At 34.8% G+C, this 22,717-nt stretch overlaps 1 protein-coding gene across 3 annotated transcripts in view; it reads left to right on the top strand.

Moving 5' to 3' along the window:
• SEC24B (SEC24 homolog B, COPII coat complex component) overlaps positions 1 to 22,717 on the top strand; it is a 50,284-nt gene that overhangs the window by 8,224 nt on the left and 19,343 nt on the right. For 2 of the 3 annotated variants that reach the window (XM_017805901.1, XM_017805902.1), the window contains exons 3-14: positions 4,085 to 4,270; positions 9,515 to 9,619; positions 12,637 to 12,717; positions 13,968 to 14,149; positions 15,744 to 15,928; positions 17,064 to 17,166; positions 18,018 to 18,144; positions 18,763 to 18,872; positions 19,830 to 19,942; positions 21,335 to 21,453; positions 21,812 to 21,867; positions 22,209 to 22,415. In XM_017805901.1, the coding sequence (XP_017661390.1) occupies positions 4,085 to 4,270; positions 9,515 to 9,619; positions 12,637 to 12,717; positions 13,968 to 14,149; positions 15,744 to 15,928; positions 17,064 to 17,166; positions 18,018 to 18,144; positions 18,763 to 18,872; positions 19,830 to 19,942; positions 21,335 to 21,453; positions 21,812 to 21,867; positions 22,209 to 22,415 (1,574 nt within the window). The remainder of the gene's footprint in view (positions 1 to 4,084; positions 4,271 to 9,514; positions 9,620 to 12,636; positions 12,718 to 13,967; positions 14,150 to 15,743; positions 15,929 to 17,063; positions 17,167 to 18,017; positions 18,145 to 18,762; positions 18,873 to 19,829; positions 19,943 to 21,334; positions 21,454 to 21,811; positions 21,868 to 22,208; positions 22,416 to 22,717) is intronic. The other variant, XM_017805903.1, reaches the window with a different exon arrangement.

The raw sequence follows: 22,717 nt of genomic DNA on the forward strand, positions 1-22,717 counted from the left end.
TATTGTTCTCGGGTGGAGTAATTTTATATATAGTATTCTAATTGTTTGCAGCCTTTAAAAAAAAGGAGTTAGATATTGAAAATTACTTGCCAGTTCTTGTACATCCTTGGAAAGTGTCCGAGTACAATACACAAGGAACATAAAGAAATCATGAATGATTTGTCAGAAGGAATTTTTTTCTGGGTATTTCATCGTCCCTGCTGTTCTCCAGGAAGGAAACAATGGCAGAAAACAGTTGCTGTCTGTTCTATGTGCAGTTTTTAGCAAAATTACTTGGAAAAAAAGAAAAGTTAACACTGAAATTCATAAATGTGCTGCCTGTGACTGTTTGTGTAAAGAAATTTTGATACAGTATCCTACTATTAATCAGGGTGCCAATAAAACAGTTTGCCATCATTTCTTCTATGCTGTGGAAGATGAACCCTTACAAGCCTTGAATTATAAATAAACAAATCACAGGAGGATTATCAGTCAGAATACTACTGTCTTAAGCTATTTTTCAGTAGCAGTTTTGTGCAATCAGTGAGCATTCTCATCTGTGATGAGAGTGAAACTTTCTTTATGTTGAAGAATGATGTGTTTTTAATAAAATCTGTGTGTTCAAACAGGACTTACTTAGGAAACTTAGGCTGGCAAGAGTTTTTCAGAAGTTGTTTGATTGCTGAATTATATTTTACCTGAACCAAAAAAATCGTGAGCATTGGACTTTATTTCGTTGCTTTAATAATCCAGTTTTATGTATGGCCTTGCAAAGTCCCCAAAATGCTGAATCTGCTAAGATCAAACCCCTGAACTGCTGTGTGTCACGTACTAAGGACATACAACTGCAACAAAATCTTTTTCTAAAACTTTGACAGCCCCTATCTGAAACAGCTGAAGTATTTTCAGTGAAACTTGCGGAGATTTCACTAGAAGAAAATAAATTTATTTTAAGATTATTTTTTTTTCCTGGAATTTGACTGCTTTTGAGGAATAATAGCCAGTGAGGATAATTTTCTTTGCTTTAGGAAGTATAAAGTAGAATATAAATATCTCTAATTTGAGATTTTTCTCCTCCTTGGAGGTTTAAACTAGTTTCATCCTGCAGAATCATCCTCGTCTAGCTTTAAATTCTGTATTTCAGCAGAACAGTGTTGGTAACAGTCTGTCCAGGAGTGTTGTTATGCTATGTAAATAACATACTTTGTATTATTTAGCCTTTTGTCTTTCTAGGTCAGTAGCTTTCTTTAATGTTTTTCCAGCTTATTTCAGCTAAAATCGGTGCACTTTGCTTATTCTTGGTACTTTTCAAGTCAGCATGGATGTCAGCCAGAATGCCTAAATTTTACTGGACTCCTCCCTGAGGAGAGGGAGATGGAGAACTCCTCCTGCAGGTGGCTGGTATGGGTTTCTTTGCATCCTGGCAGTCTGCTTGAGCAGGAGACGCTCTTAATTTCATTATCTCGTGCGCATACTTCCCGTTATGTCAGAGCAGGATGTAAAGTCCTTGCTGCCCCAGTTTCATAGGAATGCAGGCTATAATCCTGTAAATCTGCTAATACAGGTGTGGTTGAAAAAGGGGGAAGGACTGCAGCCAGTACAGAGTAAAGTCGGGGAAATAGAACGCTGTTAAAAAACAAGCTGCAGGAAGGTGGTACATCTCTCACTAGAAATTGTATGTTATGTTGGGTGCAGGAAATCAAGATTGCAGCTGGAGCAACTCAAAAAGGATGACTTGCATCTCTTCTGAAAATTTGAGAAGATACTGTGGAGATAAGCTTTTTAGCTATGACCTGTAGGTCTCATGTGAGAAATTAAACAACAACTTTGTGATGATGTGTAGGGAAAAATGACGAATTGCACTGCTAATTTGCCCAGTTGTGCAGATTCTTTCTGTAGCATAGCTTTTAGCTGTAGGTATTTATACTTGATCATTATTAGTGCAAGAGATGTTAATGGTTGAGAGGCATAAGGGGAAAACATAAGTGCACATTGAAGGGGAGAGGAGTTGAATGTGAAAAACAGAAAATACTGTGTCACTGAGAATGGATTTTATATTTATCACAGCCTGACAAAACTCCTTGACTTCTCGTGGTATCAACTGATGGGAATATTTTATGGCCTGATTGTGTTTGTCCTGGATAAGCTGGTGGGAAACTTGTACTCTAAACTGGTGTTCAGTGTAGCTTTGTCTTGAGCTAAAATAAGGCATCCTAAATTGATCAGTACTTATATATGACAGACTTACATGCAATCATCTTACTGACCAGAGGAAAAAAAAATTGATAGCGTAATTTCTCTAACCATAGATTATTTCATGTGATGATAGTTACCAACAATGCATTTCTAAGTACTAACTTTGTCCGAGTGTTTCCTTGGTTACTTATGGCTTTCAAAAACTTCAGGGTCTTCAAATACTGTTTAACATGTAATTTTGCAAGTTGGATTTTTGTACAGAGAAAAGAATACATTTTTTTGCTTGGAGTTTAAAAACTTTTTTTTACAATACATTTAAAGATCCCTGTACTTTTAAAGAATATTGGATAACCTTTGTTTGAGAATAGATAATAGTATTTGGCAGGAAGTTATTATTTGGCTTTGAACGTGTGACACAGATATTGTAGCATTTAGCATTGTTTTACAGCAGTGCTGCAAGCACTGCTCTATTGACTTGAAGTATGGAAAATACCGTAACCCTACAGAAAACTCTCTGCTACAAAACCTGGGTAAGCACGTTAATGTGGCAAAGAAATTCCCTTGTTTTAATTGCATATCTTGCTTGAGAAAGCTATGTAGTCACTCTAATAAGAACATTTCTGCTGACAGGTGTTGCTGCCGTTGAAAATCTGCAAGACAATGTGTAGAAACAGAGGTTATAGCAAGTACATTTCAATTAAAAAATACATTTCATAGAAAATTGTATGTATGTTGGGAAAATACATAATTTTGATTTTGATAACACTTGTGAAAAGACTGCATGTGTGCTCAGCATTGTATTTGAAAATTGCAAAATATATAAAAGTTCCATTAAGATAGTGAAAATGTTTGCTGTTAATTTTGACTGTAAACAAGAAAAACAGAAGGATCATTTTAAGCCACTTCTTCACCTTCTAAGGGAAACCTCAACAACCTCAACCTGCCCATAAAGTTCTTCCAGATGTCACCTCCATTATTAAAGGAAAAGTCAGGGACTTGATGAACTACACAACCCTATGTGCAGAGGAAGCAAAGTTAATATTACCTCTGCATCCTCTAGTGAATTCTATAACTTTAATGAGTACATGGTGAATTTTGTTCTTGCTTAATTTCTGTGTCTGTTTACTGAGTATTATTGGTCAAACCATTTCCTTTCTGTTCTTATTTTTAACAGCTTGGTCTGTCAGATTTTTTCTAGAAAGAATCACATAATATGAAATTTTTCAGTTTCTAAGCAAAGAACGACCCTTAGTTAAGAGATAACTTAATGAAGTTATGTTGAAACCTGATAGGAGTTTCAACCAAACTGTGTCAAATCTCTCAAAGCATTAATCTGACTTTTTTTAAAGCAGATTGTCTCTAGTCCAGATATCTAAAACACATCAGAAGTTCTGTGGAGTACTCAGGGTTGATTGAAACAGACTGCTTGGAATCTGGGTCTCATAATTGAGTACCAAAGTTGCAAAGTGCCAGCAGTGTGAAGGAGGCAGAGTACTGGTCTGCTGCACAACAGACTTTGAGGTTTCCTGTCTGTGGGAGGGATGTTGAGGGGGAGTTATTTCAGATAGACTACATTCTGCTTAACTGGGAAGAGTAACTTGTAAAAGCATAAAGTTGTGGGCATGTATCAAAAATTAGCTTCTGCTTAGTCTGGATCTTACTACATCATGCTTTCCTTTTTGCTGTTAGTTGACAGAGCAGTTTGTTCATTATAACGGAGTTTTAGCATTACAGGTATTTAATTTTTAAAAGCAACCAACCTGTCCATATATACCATTTGAAGGCATCTCTCTTTGAAGTAATGTATTGTTTTTTGTAGTTACTGTGAAATCAAATGTGATTGCTTGTGTTGTGTAATTGTCTGTGCAAGTACATACAAAGGGTTCCTGCTTTCTGCTGTTGTTTTCAGGTGGCATTGATTCTTCACAGCCCGTGCACTCAGTGAGCCAGAATGTTCCATTTACCAAGCCTGGGGTTGGAACATCTGCTTCCTCTGCCGTGGTCTCGTCAGTAAGGTCACCTGCTCCAAGCCTCTCTTCACAGCCATCATCTTCACCATCTGTTACGCAGTCACCAGAGCTGGCCCTTCAGGAAGGTACTAAATGGGAATGGGAAGTTAAAGTACAGACTTCTGCTCTGTTCCACATGCACACGTGAATGCTGGAAGTTTTATTGCTGCTTTTCTGTATTTGTCTGACTGGAGCACATCTCTTGCTTCTCATCAGGCTCCCTTAGTGTTCTTGTTCTACGTCACATTGGTTCTAGCTTCTCTTAGCGCTTACGTTTGATTTTCTTTGTCCGTATGTTGTCTTTGGCTTGTTTGTCTTGTTGGCAGTCTCACATGTCTCCTGCTCAGAAAACCATTCTTTTAGTTCCCTTATTCTTCTAAAAAACTGCTCGTTACTTTAACTTCTTAGAAGGTGGTCTTAAAAGTAGCTTTTGTAATTAGTCTCTATTGAAAAATGAAGTGTAAATTAGCAATTTGCACTGGGAAACAGTGAGTTTGAGTATTAAGTTCAAACTGATTGAATTGTTTTATTCCATAGCTGTAACTGCCCATGAAAAGATGCTGCAAGAGTTCTTGTGGGAAAACAGAGTTTTTGTACAAGCTCCTTCCTATTCTGATGTTGGTATCATCTTGACAAAGAATCAGTTGGGTGTTTACCCTACTTCAGTCATTTTAATTTTAGACTGATGTTTTGACTTGCCTCTTGATTGTTATATGTTTCTGTATCTAGTATTCCAAATCTAATTTACTGCACAATTTTTGTCCATGTTTTCTCTTGATAATTTCAGAATTTGAAATTCTTATAGGTAAAGAACTCTGTGTGAGAGGTGGAAGCAGGCATTAGTTTTATCCAGAAAAATGTGATATGTCTAATGTTCAAAATAATTCTCCAAAGTATGGTGTGTGATTGTCACAGCATATTTTTTTATTCTTAAATTTCAAAATCCTCTGACATAAATATCTAAATTACCCCTTTTATTCCATTTCCTTCTTTTTCTGGTGGAATGGAGAATATAAGTTTTCTGTGAATCATTGCTGTATATCTTACAGGCAAAAAAAATAATTGTTCATTGCTATAAAGTCCTATGTACAGTGTACCATTCTAAGAAAAATAAATCAAATTCTGGAACTGTGGTTCTTGCACAGTTTTATGATTGATTTTGGCGATAGGTAGAATTTGTGTTGTAGGTGTGCTTGCTAGAAAAAATATATTGCTTCATCTTCCAAGGAAATAGCAAACCATGTTTCTAATGAGAAAAAGGATTTTAGCTGTTTAACTGTGATTGCCTTGACCTGCAATGTGTATGTTCTTGCAGTGATTCCTGTAAAATGTGTTAACACCTGGTACAGTAACTACAATTCACTGCGGTCACTGCTGAATTCTTCACTAAGTTCAAATGCTTCCATTTAAGTGAAGGTTAATGCAATACATAGCTGAATGAGCACACTTTAAAACCAACAATATGTCAGCATTCTAAAGATAAGTTGTCAGGAGTTTGTATTGATCTAGTTTTATTTACATCAGTATAATCAATAATAAATCCATTTACATGCCATTGCACACGTATCTTGCTATGTTTACGTATGGTTTTATGAGCATTGGAAGACTTCAGACTCTTCCTTAGTTTCATTTGAGGAGTCTGAAATACATACTGTGCTCTTGTAATATTTTTTAAACAGCAGTTAAACGTGGTAAATTTATTTGTGGAAATGAATGTACTGAAAAAATAGAACACACATGCTGAATATTTTTCTGGGTTAGAATTCCAAGTGTGTTTCTCATGAAGAGATTAGATGGACTGATTTTTTTTTTAACTTACTATAGAATACTGTTGTGTGCACGAAAGCATTCTGAAAAACCAATTGGAGTTAATTTTTAAAGTGGATTTCATTATTTTAGGCTCCTATTGGCGCATTCCTATACAGAATTTAAAAATTCTAGTTGTTTACTTGGCTGTGTCCTAACAGGTCATAAACCTTAAAATGTATTAAAGCCTGTTTAATCTTACATAACTATGCATACAAATTTGATGCAAATAAACTAATTTACTTGAAAACAGCATCGCAGACATAAACTTTGAGATTTTGTGTCCTCTCTGGATGTTATTTGTAGACTTCCTCAGGTTTTATGTTGATGAGTGGAGCTGATGAGTAAATGAAACTAATCTAAATCAAAGAGTTTAAAAACAGAGAAGAGGAGGGCTCATTTTGTAAGGACTACTATTTCTAATATTAAGATCTTAATGCTGTAGTAAATTGGTTGAAAATATGAGGGCTGTGAGTAGAGACAGTTAAAGAACTTCAGAATATAGTTTGTATTTGCATGTAGTTATTTCATTTGTTGTTTTTGGTGGGGCCTCCATTAGGAAACTTAAACCATATAAAATGTGCACTTTATGTTTTAAAGTCTTCTGTGACATGGGTGATTGAACTTTAAATATGTAAATGGTTGGGTTATTTCATGGGCAAATAAATCATTATGCCAGTTTATCTTCTGTGTCCTCTCACCTATATTTCTATGTGTCTGTAAATTGTAGTGGGATAAAGCCTTAGAGTGCAAAATTGTTATATTTATTACAGGTACAGCGGTCACAGGGTTTAGAAATTTCCAGTCCAAGAAATTTGTGATTATTTAAATTATGTGGTTGCATTTTGAGTCAGATTTATGGAATAACCTGACTCAAAATAAATAGTGGTTTCAAAATTAGCTTTTGCAGTTTTAAAAGTGGGCGATTTTAACGTTATTGGCAAATATGTAAAAGATACTAAGCAGAACTGAGTTGTCACAACAGAAAATATGATTAGGCACATGATGGCACTTGGAACTGCTGTCTGCAGCCACCCATTTTGCCCTTCAATTTGTTTTGTCCCCTGTGTTGACCTATTGGTAGCATTGCTGGGCAGTGAACTAGAATGGGTCATCCTCTCCACCTGAGAATGACTTTTTAAACTCAGGGTTGGTTTTTTTTTCTGGACAGTTGTACTAGCACAACATAGGAGTATCCTAAAGGCAGAAAATTGTGGTACTGTTGGCAATAAAAATAAATCTATGCAAACTCGTAAGGCTGATAAACCATCCCTGCCTCCAGAGGAATCACAGTGACATAGTTCATGATTCCTAAACTTCTGTGTCACTAGCATGTATTTTTAATCTCTTTTTTTTCTGTATTCTTTCTGAACACATGCTGCATCCTTAATGTTAGTGTACAGTAACTGGAAAAAGGGGAGTTTTAGAAATAGAAGGTTGTTTTGGTTTTTTCAAAGAAATAGTCTGAAGACTTCAAAGTAACATGAGTAGAATGACTAATTCAGTCCTTTTCTCTCATCTGCGCATGCTTGGAATTTTTGCATTGTCATGCACTTTCCAGGTAGATATCCTTTCTTTCTCCTTCCTATCTCTGTGAGTGATATTTATTAGAGATCTGTCTTTGCACCCTCGCGTTGTGTGCATCTTCTTTTAATTTGGATCTCTCTGTTACACTGCATTTCTTCTTGTCATCCTGACTTTTTTTCCCTTTTACTTGCATGTTAATTACTTTAACTTGTTTTTTTTTTCTCCTCCACAATAATGCAGTTGTTTTGTCTTATTCCTTGGTAGCTCTCCCAGGCCTGAGAAAAGGCATAGTCTCCTTAGCTGTAGTCTGTTTTTGCACAGGGAATGATTTTCTTGTATTCTTCTTATCAAGTGCATCCAGTAAACTTCATAATAGATGGGACTAGAAATCAGTCAAATTATCCCTGTGTTTTAGCAGTATGGAAAAACTGAAACACTGTATGTCCTCAGTTCCACTTGAGATGATTTTGCCTTCACCATTGTGACTACTTGAATTATGGAAGAACTTTATTGGAATTGTATGAGTATTAATGCAGTAGATAAAGGAGTATGTCATTCTTTTCTTGCACTAACTTCTCTATGAAAGTTCAGCTTCTCAAGAATGTTGTTATATAGTTCTGCTTTCTTTTCTTTTTACTTCAAGTGTTTGAATAGATACTCTTCACCTTGATTCTGTCTTTTTTTCTGTTTTGTTTTTTTCTTAAGTGAAATTGAAGTGTTCATTTGCTAATCCTTTTAAAAAAAGCCATGAACCTAACAGCATTTATAGCCCACAGTTTAAACAAAATAAAGGTTGATATAGTTGATTTAAGTGGTGGATCGGGATATTGTTATTTACCAGGATGGTTTCAGATTATGCATAACATGACACTTCTCTAGTGCTTTATAGTATTAAAATCAAGAATTCTACTCAGTGGTGCCACAGTGCTTTACAGGGGAAAAAAACCTCAAACTCCTAAGAATCTGAAAAATTTTGAAGAGTTTTGAAGAATTAGGATATTTTTTTACCATAGCAATCCATTAGATTGCTGAGACAAGCAGTGATCACTTGCATTTTTTTAGGATATCGCTGTCTGACTACAAGCATATTTAAAATCCTTGCTAACCCTGCCTTGTTACAAGAGAAATTTAAGATTTCTTTGAGATGCTGAAATTGCATCAATAACATGTAGGAAATTATAAGCCATTGCTGCATGCTTTACTCTGTTTTAAAATGGTATATTTGTGTGTTGCTTTTGTGTATTGTTCACATATGTTTAGAGTAGATATTATAAAAGCAAACAAATTAAAAAACACCAAAAAAATCTAATAGGTTGTGCTTCAAAGGTGACAGCAGTTAACTGTTGTTGCATTGTCTCCAGATATTAGAAGTGAATAGTGTATTTAGGTGCTTAAATATGGGTCTGTAAGTCTGAATTTAGGCACTAATTTAAAAATAAGACAAACCAAATTTTCAGGTTTACTTATCTTAATTTTCACTGATTGTGTTGCAGTCTCTGTATGTGTGTTTGTACTCTTGCATGTGGCAACAGCAGTATATTTCATTCATTTCTGACAGTGTTCAGAATTCCAGCATGAAGTATTTTTGTCTTAAAAGGGGCAGGTGTGCCAAGTAAAAGTTAATACTAAACATTTTCATGACATAATTTGAGTTTGTCTGGAAATAACTCATTCATTTCTTTGTATTAATTTGTGAAAGTATCCCAGTGGACAAACTGATATTAAATAGATACATGGGAAGTCTGTTTGTGTTTAACTTCCTGATACACATGCACATACACACGTATAAAGTTTTCTGCTAACTTCCATGTGCTACTAATACTTTGCTGTACTAGCCCACTAAAAATTGCTTCTAGGGTTGTAAATTTAACTTTTTGCATGTTGGGATTTTCTGTAGAACAGCTAATTTCTCTCACTTTTAATGCAATGATTTGTGACTTTCGTTTCTTGTCTTTCCTGTCTGTCTGACTCTTATGTTTGTGCTTTCCACTTCACAGGCATGCAGTATGGTGGATATGTTAATAATCAAGCTAACTCTGCACCAGCTCCCTTGTCATCAAGTTCAGATGATGAGGAAGAGGATGAGGAGGATGAGGAAGCAGGTTGGCTTTAGCTTTACACCAGTATCTTGTTCTCTTCTTACTCAAGGTTTTCTCCATATTTCCATCCCCTGAAACTTTTTCTTCCTTTAAGACAAAACATCACTCTGACTCATCATGTATCAAGTTAACTAGAAATTTCCCAACTGTTACTAGTGTAGTAAACGAAAAGGAGTTCAGTGGCCAACAAATGGGTCTTTTTTTTGGTCATATTAATATCTGATATTTTATTGATCTAACAAAGTAATATTCACAACTTGCAAGACTCACATTTTTAATATTTTGATTTGGAATGGGTTTTAAACTCTTAACTAGCTGTAGAACTTAGACTGATAATTGCTTCTGTTAAGCAACGAGATACCGTACATTAAACAAGTGTTTACCTTTTTTCTCATTTTATGCATAGGGAACTCTGACAATTAAGGTAGTAAAGTAAATACTGCAATGTAGTAAGCATGCTTTATATGACAGTAAATTAATCTGTGCTGGATTTTTTTTCTCCTTCTAAGGTATATCTCTATGGTCAGGCATATAGGTTCAATTTTAATCTGCTTGCTTTGTAGGAAAACTTTAAAAAAAAAATCAAACTTTTTAAGAAGAAGTTTGTGCTGATAGATTGAAATATATTACATACTTGGTTGCAAGGATTCTGCCTGTGTTTTGTCAGAATGGCTTGGTTTTGTGAGTTTGATATTTTTCCTCACCTTAGTTTCTTGAATTATGGTAACATTTTTTCTTTGAGCTTATAGAAGTCTTTACTGTCTATATGAGTGTAAAAAGCTTTTTGAGGGAAGCATTAGACTACTACCCTTGTTCATAGATTGAAGTAATAGCACATACCTTGTGTTGATATACTGCTCCTGTTTGTGTGTGCTGGCTTTTAGTATTGATTTGGAATAGCAAACTTTTGTAGCTTTACCTATAAGCTTATAATTCATGTTGTAACTAGTCAGAAAACAAAATAAGTGCCATATTATTCAGAATTTTATTAAAATAATTAAATCATCAACTAGAATACTGTGAAAATAGCTTAGTGTACTCATACTAATTCTGTGAAGAATGGAGCAAAACAATTACGACATTCAATCATAATTAAGAACAGTGTGCTGGGTTCCCATGCCGAGGTTTCTGTCAAAGGATGTGTTGATTGGGTTTTTTTTTCTATTGATTGTAACCTTTCTCTTATTATGTTGTTCCCTAAATAAAGTTTCATACTCCCTACCATCTTTCTCTCTCAAGGTCTGTACTTCACTAAAGCTTGTAGCTTTGGCAGTATCATATTTAAATTTATCTTACGGAAAAGAGTGAAGGGGCACCCAGGTTCAATACATAGGCTACCTGATTAATAAGCATCCTGTCACCAGCAATTAATGTTAAGTCCTAAACAGATTCAGTAGACAGGTTTCTAGCTCAGACTGTCACAGTGGTTTTATGAAAAATAGATGTAGGAAATCGAGTTGCTTATGATTGTGCAACTTCTCAAGTTTTTTGTTGACCTAACAAAGGTATATTTTGGGTTTTTCTGTAGTAGGACTTCCTAAAGCTTTAAAAGCCCTACTTTAAAAGTTCCTGCTCGGGGAACAAAGTAAGGAATCCTGTTTCCTTCAGTTTCTAGAATAGAAAGATAAAATCCTCCAGGATTTAAAAAAGAGGGAAAATCTGAAAACTAAGATGGTATGAATGTCACAGTGTTAAATTTTATTTTAAATAATATATTATTTTTAGTGTTATGAGGTTTTTTAATAGTATTGGGGTATTATTTTAATAGTATTTCTCTTTCTTAGCTAAGTGCTTTAAAGGCACTTAGCTAAGTGCTTGAAATGCTCAAAAATAATCTATACCATCATGATGGTGCCATGGTATTGCTGTGTCCAAAATGTCAGTGATGTTATGTTTCATAGGTAGGAGTCTCTTTACTTGGAAACCTCAGTTGAAGGGCAATCGAATCTCAAATGTCCCACCACTGAAGTTCTCCCTTGAAATACTTTCAGCTTTGCAATGGAAGGCGTGGTCATGGTTGATCCTTCTGAGTAGAACAGTATCAGTGAATCTTTCAAGTCTGTTCTGACACAAAAATGATACATGTGATTCTCTTTTTTTTTATTTTAATTCTTAAATAGACTCTTTCTTTCTGTCATACTTCATGACTTCATGTGCTTTAAGGAGCAGATACATTTTATCTCCTCGGCCCTTTTTCTTTGGAAATGTGTCTGAAATGGCATTGGAAGAGATGTTTTCAAATATTCTTTTGTTTGCAATGTTTTACAATAAAATATTGAAGATCTATGCATAGGTTGAACTAAAAAGTCAGCAGTAAGAATCTCTTTAGTACTAACAGCTATGTATGTGCTCATGGTGCTTTTTTTATATTGTCTAGTTAAATTTTGGTACTTACTTTTACATAGTTACTTTTACTTTTGGCTGAACGAAAAGTAATTGTTTATTCTGACTAAAGCTGAGACTTCTTGTCAATGATAATGGAAAATAGAAACTTTAGATTGAAAGGAAACCAAGCTGTGAATTACAACAGGACATAAAGGAGGGAAGAATTAAATACTTGACAGTTTGGCTTGAAGGTGGGGATGGTGCATAATCACTCTGAAGATGATGGGAATCTTCAGCTGTTTGCAGTTGTGAAGAAAGTCATGAATGGATATTTTTAAAATGTGCACGGCTTCAGTTGAGGTACTCTAGAAAGAGCTTTTGGTTTAATAGAAAAAAAATTTATTTCAAGAAAGAACTTTTTTCATTGTTTTTGTCCTTTTCCCGTCAATCTCTCTTGCTATTTGTTGGGTATGTCCTTGTTTGTTTTTTAATATCTTGTTAATTATATCTTCCTCCCTCTCCTTTTTGCAGTGGTAATAGTCTTCATGTATTAGGACTGAAGTGGTGGGGGTTTTTTCTAGGATCTTTCTTGACAGTTTCTTATCAAAATTTTAAGAAAAAAATTCTCAGTCTCTTATTTATCAAAAGTTTGGCATTTCTGAAGTACCTAAAGTTAAACTGTTTTCCTCCCCCAGCACTTGATAGTTCTTCTACTACAAGCAGTGCCTCTCCTGTTCTGAACAATTATGATGCCCTGGAAGGAGGTGGCTATCCAGGTAAACTGTTCGTTTTGAATCGTTTATTTAAATAGTTAAACGTGTTTTTTTATTATTTCTGGTGTTGTTTATTGTTAGTTAACAAGCAGATGAAAGGAAATGCCTATGAAAGGAATGAGGGAAATCATCAGAGAAAACATACATGCCTTTCTTAGTCACTTCACAGTTTGAACGTTGAAGCTGACATAACCATTTAAGAAAAATTCCCTGAATCGTGTCATACTTTCCATTATAGTATTGAGGGTAGTACTGAAAACATGCTAAATGTGAAAGCAGCATCTTTCTCTAGATCATACTGTATGCCTGATTGTGTTGACAGTAGGAGCTTCTAATAGTGACTCACACACCACAGAAGTCAACACACCACCAACAATATCAGCTTGCAGAGATGCTTGGACTAGGTTTTCTTCTTCTCTTTTTCTTCATTTAAAGAAAATGGCTGCTATTTTGCTAATTTTTAGCTCTAAAGATAGCAGAACTGTCAGGTTGTTTCTAAATGAACTTGCTAGCTGACTGCCTTGGTCTTGAAATCTGTAGAGCTGCCATATTAAGAACAAGTGGAAAAGATGCTATTCAAAGTATGTTAGCCAGTATTTTAAATGATAATTGGATTAATTTGGAAGGCCTACCCCTCTGGCTCTTTTTTTTCTATATCCCTGTGCTGCAGGGATATACAGGAGAAACTTGCATCAGAGTTATAAACTGCAAAAGAGACCAATTATGCATAATTTCTCCTCTACCACTTATAATACTGTGAAAACATAAGGCTCAGCTGACCAAACTATTCTCTAAACGTAGACACAGCTTTTAATGAAGTCTTTGTAGAATTATAGAATGATTTTAGCCTTATGTTTGACAGTATTCAGAAGTGGTAGAGCAGAGACTAAGCATGAATGGTCTCTTGTGGTTTATATCAAATATATATGTTGTAATAAAATGTGGTTCTAAGAGGTTTTTTCTTTTTTTATTCAATTGAAGTACTTTTCAGGTTGCCTCTTTTTGTAAAGCAACATTTTGTTAGTAGTAACTATAAGTCTGTGGTCATTTTCCCATATATGTCATCTTTGTCAGTGCAATTGCAGTAATCTTCCTTGCTAATTGCTTTTTTCAGTGCAGAAAAATAACTTGATGGGTAATGAAAACACTTACAAATGGAAATGTTGTTTGTAAAGCATTTAGGAATTTACATTTAAATTAAGAAGGAAATAGTAAGTATATTCAATACCTTCTGATTGCTTTTGTCCATTCAGATACACGTTCTGTGACCAGCAGCCCAGTTCCTGCTCCATCAGTCCCGCAAACATCAAAAGCTTCAAAGCCCTTTGGTTATGGATATCCAGCACTGCAGCCTGGCTACCAAAATGCAACACCAACTACTCCTGTGCAGCCCAGTAATCCAGGACACCATCCTGGTTTTCAACACTATCCACAGGTTTGTATTTTTAATTGAAAAGTTACGTCATCAAATAACTTCCTGGGAAAACCTTTTTCTACGTGATGTATTTCCCCTTTTATTTTCTTATTTTCTATTTTATTTTTATTATTTCTGAGACAACAAATGTTAAGTATAATATTGATGTCGTAGTTCTGGATCTAAACTCATTGGAAGGCTTTTGAATGAAAATTTTAAGTGTGCCTCGAAGCAGTTAGCTGAACAAGTTTGTTTCCCCAGTTATTAGCAGCATCCACAGCTTTAAGGTTTGGTGTTCCAGAGAGCTGAACATCACTGATAGGAAACCATGACGAAGCATAAGGAAGTACTTGATCTGCATGTATTTGAGCACTACTATAGGCTATGATCTCCAGCATTAAATGACCTCATGAGCAAGGCATGGCATAGGGTCCACATAAAAGAGCTCTGTAGAGTTTGTGCTGGCTCTGTGTGTGATGGGGCAGGCTGACTGAGTCTGCTCTATTTTCCTGGCAAAGAGAGTACCAAACACCCAAGAAATCATGTACAATTACCTGACTCCTGTCATACATGTGAATCACCTGAGTGCAGTGAAATCTGAAGAAGAGACAGACACTGAGGAAAAATAGAAATGCTGAAGCAGTGCGAAGAAATGTATGTGTGAAGAGGTCAACAAAAAGAAATGTACTGATTTACAAATCTTACTTTCTGAAATAAGGGCCAGCTGGCAAATAGAGTGAAACTGCTGTTGTAGGTGATCACAATTCCTTAGTGATCTGAGTGTAGTACCATAACTTAGTATATACTATCCAGGAACATTACAGAGGTAATGTAGAATGCGACCTGGAAGAAATTATTCATTGTTGTTTTTTTTTTAAATTGAAAGGATTGGCTTCATCTTCACTATAATGTGAGATGCAGGTAGGCTCTTTTCAGGATCACAGCAGTTGCAGCAAGTGAATTCTAGTTGGACACATAAAGAGAAAATTCTTCAGGAATGGAGTGGGGAAGCAGTAGAACAGATTGTGTCATGAAATTGTCAATCCTTAGATATTATCAAAACTCGACAAGTCTAAACTAACTTTCAAGTTTTTTTTAAACAACATAAGCTGACTTTTAAGATAGCCTTGTTTGAGTAAGAGATTAGACTACCAGACTGCAAAGGTGCCTTCCAACCTAACCTTTACTCCTCTTCTATGGTTTTAGTTTAAAAATAAATATATAAAAGCAGTGTCTGTAACTTGAAAAAGTTACATTGCAACAAAAGTTACATTGCAGAGTGCAGGGACGGAAATTGTGTCAGCCTTTCTAGTAACTTGTTTTCTTATGCCTGGAGAGATGGAAGGATTATGTGTGACTGACTTCCTGTGTTGATTTGTGTCATGAATTTGAATTTTGTCCGATGATACATATTTAGAAGGTATGTCACATTTGTCTTAGCATCTTTAAATTTCTACCATACGACCCTCTTCTTGTTTGTTTGGGTTTGTTACTAAGTGCTGCTCTATCTTTTTTCAATATGTGTCTGGAAGAAAGGGGACTACAAGAAGGTTTAAGGTTGTTATTTAAACATGAATGTGTGTTTACCTGTTTGTCATGCTCTTACCTTTTTCAGCAATATCCAGGTGTGAACCAGCTGTCCTCTTCCTTAGGAAGCTTAAGTCTACAACATTCTCAGCAGCCAGAAAGCTTGAGACCAGTAAACCTTACACATGATAGAAATATTTTGCCAGTGTCTTCAGTTCCAGCACCTGTGCCTAACTTGAATTCTGATCTTAGGAAATTAAACTGCAGTCCAGAGTGAGTGTACTGTGTCTAGAACAGTATCTTACATTTTTCAGTAACTAATAATTAAAGTGTCAAAAAATGTGTAAACTGACTCCTGAATTTAAATCGTCATGATGAGTTAATAAAAACTCTTTCACTTGAAAATAAGTTTATCCTCTGCATCCTTACACAAATGTTGAAACTGTCCTGCCATCAGAATACATTATATGCAGTGGGAGTGTAGCTTATTTCTTAATATTTTGAGAAGTCTGCTTAATCTTCACCTTGTTTTATCCATTTAAAAAAAATGTTTTAATAAACACCTTAACGTTATGCAGTAGAATATTTTTGTAATATTGCATGAGATATTTTCTGGAAAAGTATTATGATCATGCCTGAATACATTGAATATTGTATCCTTTCACCTCTGATTAACATTCTGTTTAACAATAGAATTAATTAACAACTATCCCAAGTCAAGTCCAGCCGGGTACAATGGCAAGTGCTATTCCCCAAAGATTTTATTTGTAATTCCAAAATAAGTATTCTTTGTTGCCCCAAAGTGACTCAGTGTTCTTACTGCTCTAGTGACAACACACAGTCCCACCAGAAAACAGAAATTGGAAAGCTGAGAGCCTAGAAATCATTCTTAAGTATGGATCACTTTGGACAGCACTAATTCTGCATTGGGTTTTTTTAGTGTCCCTTATCTTGAAGTCTATCCTCCATGTTACACAAAAGAAAAGATTTTGACTGTACTCAGTATTTGGGATCTTTTTCTACCATTTTCTTATGTGAATATTGCTTTCTGAGAACTAGTAAATACTATATTCCTTCTGTGGCTCCTTCATTGGAAAAAATTTTTATAATGAACAGAAAAATACGTATTTTTACATTGAGTGTTGTACCTAAAGCAGTTCTGATTCTTTAGTGCAAGTTGGTATACTTGCACTGCTGAAATGCTAAACTGGGGAGTGGGGGACTGGGTTTTTTTGTTTCTTTAGGAGGCCTTTTTATAAATCTCTTTGCATTTTGTTTTTTATTAAATCAGCTTTGTAAAACACAGGATTTCTTAAATTTCTAAGTTCCTTAAAATCTCGTGTTAACACAATGTTTTTAACATCTCTTAAAATTTCATTTTCAATATAATGTTTTTATTTCCTTTCAGCTCATTTCGATGTACATTGACAAATATTCCACAAACACAGGCTTTGTTAAACAAAGCTAAGCTTCCTTTGGGTTTGTTGCTGCATCCCTTCAGGGACCTAACGGTAAAGTTTCGTACTTCTTTTTTTTCAGAGTGTGTATTTAATATGTGCATTTGTCTTATTTTCATTCAAATGAAAAATGACAATGAACTGTAAGTCCTAATTTAACAGAAGTACCAAAAACTTGTTTGGGACTTAGGAGGAGGGGAAAAAAGCCTTGAAATTGCTACTTCATTGAAATTCATAAGGGAGAAGCTTTGGAGAAGTTTTTCCTTGTTGTTGGAAATCTTTGCTTGCCTGTGGTTCTCCAAAGCAGTGAATTACTGCTCTGTGTGTTGGGCTCACAACTGTCAGGTAGCTCTTGAAAAGGTGTTTACAGAGCCCTCTTGTGCTCATATTGAGTGTATTACTGGCCTGATAAATGCTTTCAACAGAAAGTAAGCACAGTACAAGATTGAAGATGTATTTATAACTGTTAAGCATCTCCTCACCATCTGATTTATTAGTATTTATGTAAAAAGGTGAATAACTGTCTGGTCTAACTTCTTTTTATAAAATATGTATTATTTGTGTAAAGTTTTCTATCTGTCATATTTAGTCACTCAAAGTGGTCCTGTCTTTCATAATTCTTCTTGCCACAGTAGCTCTAATTTAAAATACTTTCATTTAAAATCTTACTACATCTTTGATTGTGATATTAGATTGAGACAATAATTAAATGTTATTTCTTTTGATTTTAATGGGGAAGTTATTTTTAGTAAGGCATCATAATTACTCTGTATGAAAATAAACTAAAAAGCTAAAAGGAAAGATGATAGAATACGTAGTCTTATGAAGGTTTTATGAATTGTACTGCACATTTCTACGAAATGTATCATATACCTTTGTGACAGCTTTCCATTGTTTCTTTGTAGCAATTACCAGTAATAACATCAAGCACAATAGTAAGATGCAGATCCTGCAGGACGTATATCAACCCTTTTGTTTCTTTCATTGATCAAAGGAGGTGGAAATGCAATCTGTGCTATCGAGTTAATGATGGTAAGTTTCTGTAGCAGGAGATGCTTGCATTTATAGTATCTCTTTCAAGCATTTGCATCATATCAGTCCATAGGAGACTTTAGATTAAAATGTAGATTAAAGTGACAGTGTTCTTATGATCCAGAGATTTTAAAAAAAACATCTTAAGTCAGATGTGTTGTGCATTTTTTTGAAGGAAAAGATTGTTTTGCAGTCTTGTGGGAGATGAAGAAAATGTATTCATATAATGCTGATTACTTGTATAATGAATTCAGCTTATTCCATTGACTGCTGTTGCAATATGCAAATGGAAACATGATGACAGCTACTACTGTCTGCAGTCCAGGCCAGGGGTTATGAGAAGCAATACAGATTGCTGCTTGGTGTGAAATGCTCTATTTGCATTGGTGTTTTATAGTTGGGTTGTAGTGCTATTTAAAATAAACTTTCTTTTCTTTCCAATTACTTAACTTGGATGTTGCTTGAGATCTTTGAAGTGTTCCTTCATTTTATGTATCTGTCACGTGAATTTTTTCCTGTTGTGATAATTGAAATGTTTCCACGTTACTTTACTTGTAGCTTCCATAATGTTTTTTATTTGCTGACAAAAATATAATCTGTATTACATTTTTTTAATAGTTCCTGAAGAATTTATGTATAATCCTCTGACACGGTCTTATGGAGAGCCTCATAAACGGCCAGAGGTGCAAAATTCTACAGTGGAATTCATTGCTTCCTCAGACTATATGGTAAAAAACGTTTTTCATGGTAACTTGAGCAAGAGCAATTGCATTTTAATATGAAAGCATTTGAAATTAATGTTGCATATTGCTCCAGTGGTGTGTATTAATTTTCCTGTGAAGGTCCTCTTAACACTAAAGATTATTTAAAATTCATATTTTGAGTTTTTGCTAATGCAGACATTCAGAGGCTTGTCAGTTAAAGTCAGTTCAGTGTGTATTGTCATCCAGTGTAGTTTAATGTGGCACAGTCAGATTTGAACCCAATGCAATATAATTTCTGACTTTCCCCATTGTTTTGAGGAAGTTTTGAAAGACCAGTAATGGAATAACAAGCAAATTAATTTAGCTTCAAATTTTCAGTTAGTAATTGTGACAGAAATTATTCTTATTAGTAGTCAGCTTACAATTGCTGTGATAGTAGTCTTGTCTCCAGAAAAGTTAAACAACGCCTGGGAAAAGGCCCTGTTCCTAATTGACATTATTAACAGCAGCAAAAATAAATTGTTCTCTTGTCTTTTAATTGAAACATTGTAGCAGAGACATTTGTCAATGAATAAACAGAGCTCATTACAGAGTTGGGAAAAGGTTGTAGGTAGAATGTTTTAACCCTGTTTAATGCATCACACTGAAAGAACAGTGGAGTATAGAAGGGTGAATTCCATATCTTTCATGAATGTCATGTCTGAGTTGACTGTTGGAAGGAGGGACTAATATATCAAATTTTTTTTCTGAAGTATAACACTGTATATTTATTACAAATGGCAGCTATTAACCAGTGGGAATTGTGGTTAAGTCTATCCACATGTTTCTTAGTAAGTTGCTTTTATTGCATACTGTATACTTTGCATTTTTCTAAGTATTCCCTTTTCCCACTTCCCTTTCTAATGATTAATCAATTTTACCATTTCTTTGAATATGATTTTTAAACATTCTTTTATTTTTTTTTTTTTTTTTACTTTGTAGCTTCGTCCTCCTCAGCCTGCGGTATATTTATTTGTTTTAGATGTGTCACATAATGCAGTGGAGGCTGGATATTTGACAATAGTCTGCCAGTCATTGCTGGAAAACCTAGACAAGTAAGAGTATAAACAATTTTTTCAAATCAGCTGACATGTTGTTATGAACAATAGTAATTTACAATTTTGAAAAAAACTTGCATATAGTGTCTAAACATCCTGTCCCCAAAGAGCAGAAGTTCAGTTGCCCGGAATTCTGAAATGCAGCTTACATCTCTAAAAAAACAAAACCAACCTAAGAACCCAAACCACCAAAAAACCCCAAAAACCCAAAAAAACCCCAGCTGCTGAAGCAATTTACATGGTGAGAGCTGTCTTCCCTGAATGTGATTAAAGGTGTATCTGCATATAATTTACTTACTTATCTGCAAAAAATATTTAGCTGTAACTTCTAGCAACATGTTAATTGTACAAAGATCTATACACTGCAGTGTTCCCCTCTGCCAAGAGCAACAAAAATGAACTGAATTACAGAGATTGAGTTGTCTGGTTCTTGTGCTGAAATAGCTAAGGTGGTGCATGCTGGATCCACCTAGATCTACCTGTGCCACTTTCTGTCTGTTCACATTTTTATACTGGGACAGCATGGGTTGTTACTGGTGCTTTTTTAGTGAGGCCTAATAAGCTTCACTGTGTTCATGTCTTTTGACAACTAATCCTGTGAAGGCTCGAAAATTCCTTTCTACAAATTTTTCTTGGGGAACTTGATTTTAATTTCTCATGAAGAAACCAGTATGTACAATAAAATTCTTCCATTTTTTAGTTTAGTCCTTCTGTGTTCAGTTTTTTATGGGTATTTCGTTAACAGATCTCAGAAACACGCAAAGTCTATAGGAAAATCAGTACATCCAGTTCATTTATATACCTAGGTGGTAACAACAATAGTCGCCTTTTTTGGTTTTGGTCACTGTCATGGTTTTCAGCTCTTGCTGATGTTTTATATTCTATTTGAGAAGTTGCTTTTAGTTTTTAATTTTATATTTTTAATGCCATTTACTTAAATATGGTCCCCATGAGCAATAAGTAAGTTGCATTGTAGAGACATTGGATTTTGGTTTAGAGTTGTAAGTACTCTGTAACTACATTAGTAAATGGGGTTTTTGAATTATGAAAGAGCAGAATGCACTGTTTTCTGTTGAAGAACTGCCTTCTTTCATGTATCAGTATAATGTTTAAATGAACCTATTAGGTTCTCTCTTGGAGCAAAATATCAATATATTAGTGAGTGCTCATCTATAACATTGGTCTTGTAAACCGTGCCATTACCTCAGCTTTTCAGAAAATACTGAGGGAATATTGTTTGTATTCATGTTTCAGATCTCCTTTCTTATGTTCTCCCTTCACTCCTGTACACTAGAGCTGAGTTTCTGCTAACATCAGCAGGAGCTCTGAGTATGTATATGTATTGAGAGAGAGATTTAGGGCTTAATAGTTTATTTTTCAATGCTTCAGGCTGCCTGGAGACTCAAGAACAAGAATAGGGTTCATAACGTTTGACAGCACTGTTCAGTTTTACAACTTGCAAGAAGGTTTATCTCAGCCTCAGATGCTGATTGTCTCAGATATTGATGGTAAGTAAAAAGAAAATGGAAGCTGACTTTTCGAGAATCTTATTTTTTTTTTCCCAGAAGAAAGATTAGAATCTCTCAACTATTCTGGTGTTAGGTCAATGTTATTGAATGTATAGTGAATATATTTTTGAAAAGTAGTCTTACACTAACTATAGAGTAGGTGATGTTTAAAATGCAAAATTCAAAACTTAATTTTGCTTTGAATAAGACAAGCTTTGTATAGACTGTGTTTTTCTCTCTAACACACCTATCAGAAAATTAGACTATTTCATGGTATGAATAGCAGTGGGCAATGAAATGTTTTGTTCTACTTTAATGTTATTTTTTTCTTTAATGTTATTTTCCATTCTCCCTGCAGATATTTTCCTGCCTACACCAGATAGTTTACTTGTAAATCTCCATGAAAGCAAAGAGGTATGATTGCTTAAAATATATAATTAAATTTAAAGAGTAAATATTCAAATTAGATGTTCCTGTTAAACTTTGAATTCAAACTTACCTTCATAATATGTAGTTCCAATGCTAATTTTTAATTATACAAGTATTACATGTAGTTTGATACATCATAACTTCTAAATTTATGCCTTTATTTTCCTTAATGTGTTAAAACTAAACTGAAATATTTGGTACAGATTGTGTCACTTCAGTTATGGTAGTGGAGCTTTTTAGAAACAGCAGAAAATCTTGTGAAGCTTGTAAAGTCTCATACAAAAGCTTGTAAAGTCTCATAAAACACCCTTCAATCTGTTCTGCAGCTGATAAAAGACCTATTGAATGCATTACCAAATATGTTCACTAATACAAGAGAAACACACAGTGCATTGGGCCCTGCTCTTCAGGCTGCATTTAAACTGATGTCTCCAACGGGTGGTCGGATATCTGTCTTTCAAACTCAGTTACCATCCTTGGGAGCGGGGCTTTTGCATTCCAGAGAAGATCCCAATCAAAGGTCAAGCACAAAGGTAAAAAACTTCCTTTAATATTCATTTCATGAGACTAAGTATTGGCCATGTCTTTTTGACTTGTGTAGTTCTGCAGATCAATGCTTGCTTTTTGTTTATAATAGTTCACTAAATTAAATTATGTTTATACATTTAAGATCACACATGTATGTGTGGTGTTACTTGTTTCAAAGTGCTCGAGCTGTCTTTTGGACCTTTGGTTCATAGTTTTCCTTGGCAAGCAAAAGAAGCTGCAAATATTTCTAACTCGGTTAATATCAACCTGAGTTTTTGATCAGTGTGGATATTTAAATTGTAGACCT

This window comes from Lepidothrix coronata, unplaced genomic scaffold (genome assembly GCF_001604755.1).
Source record: "Lepidothrix coronata isolate B3197 unplaced genomic scaffold, Lepidothrix_coronata-1.0 Scaffold13, whole genome shotgun sequence".
NCBI lineage: Eukaryota > Metazoa > Chordata > Aves > Passeriformes > Pipridae > Lepidothrix > Lepidothrix coronata.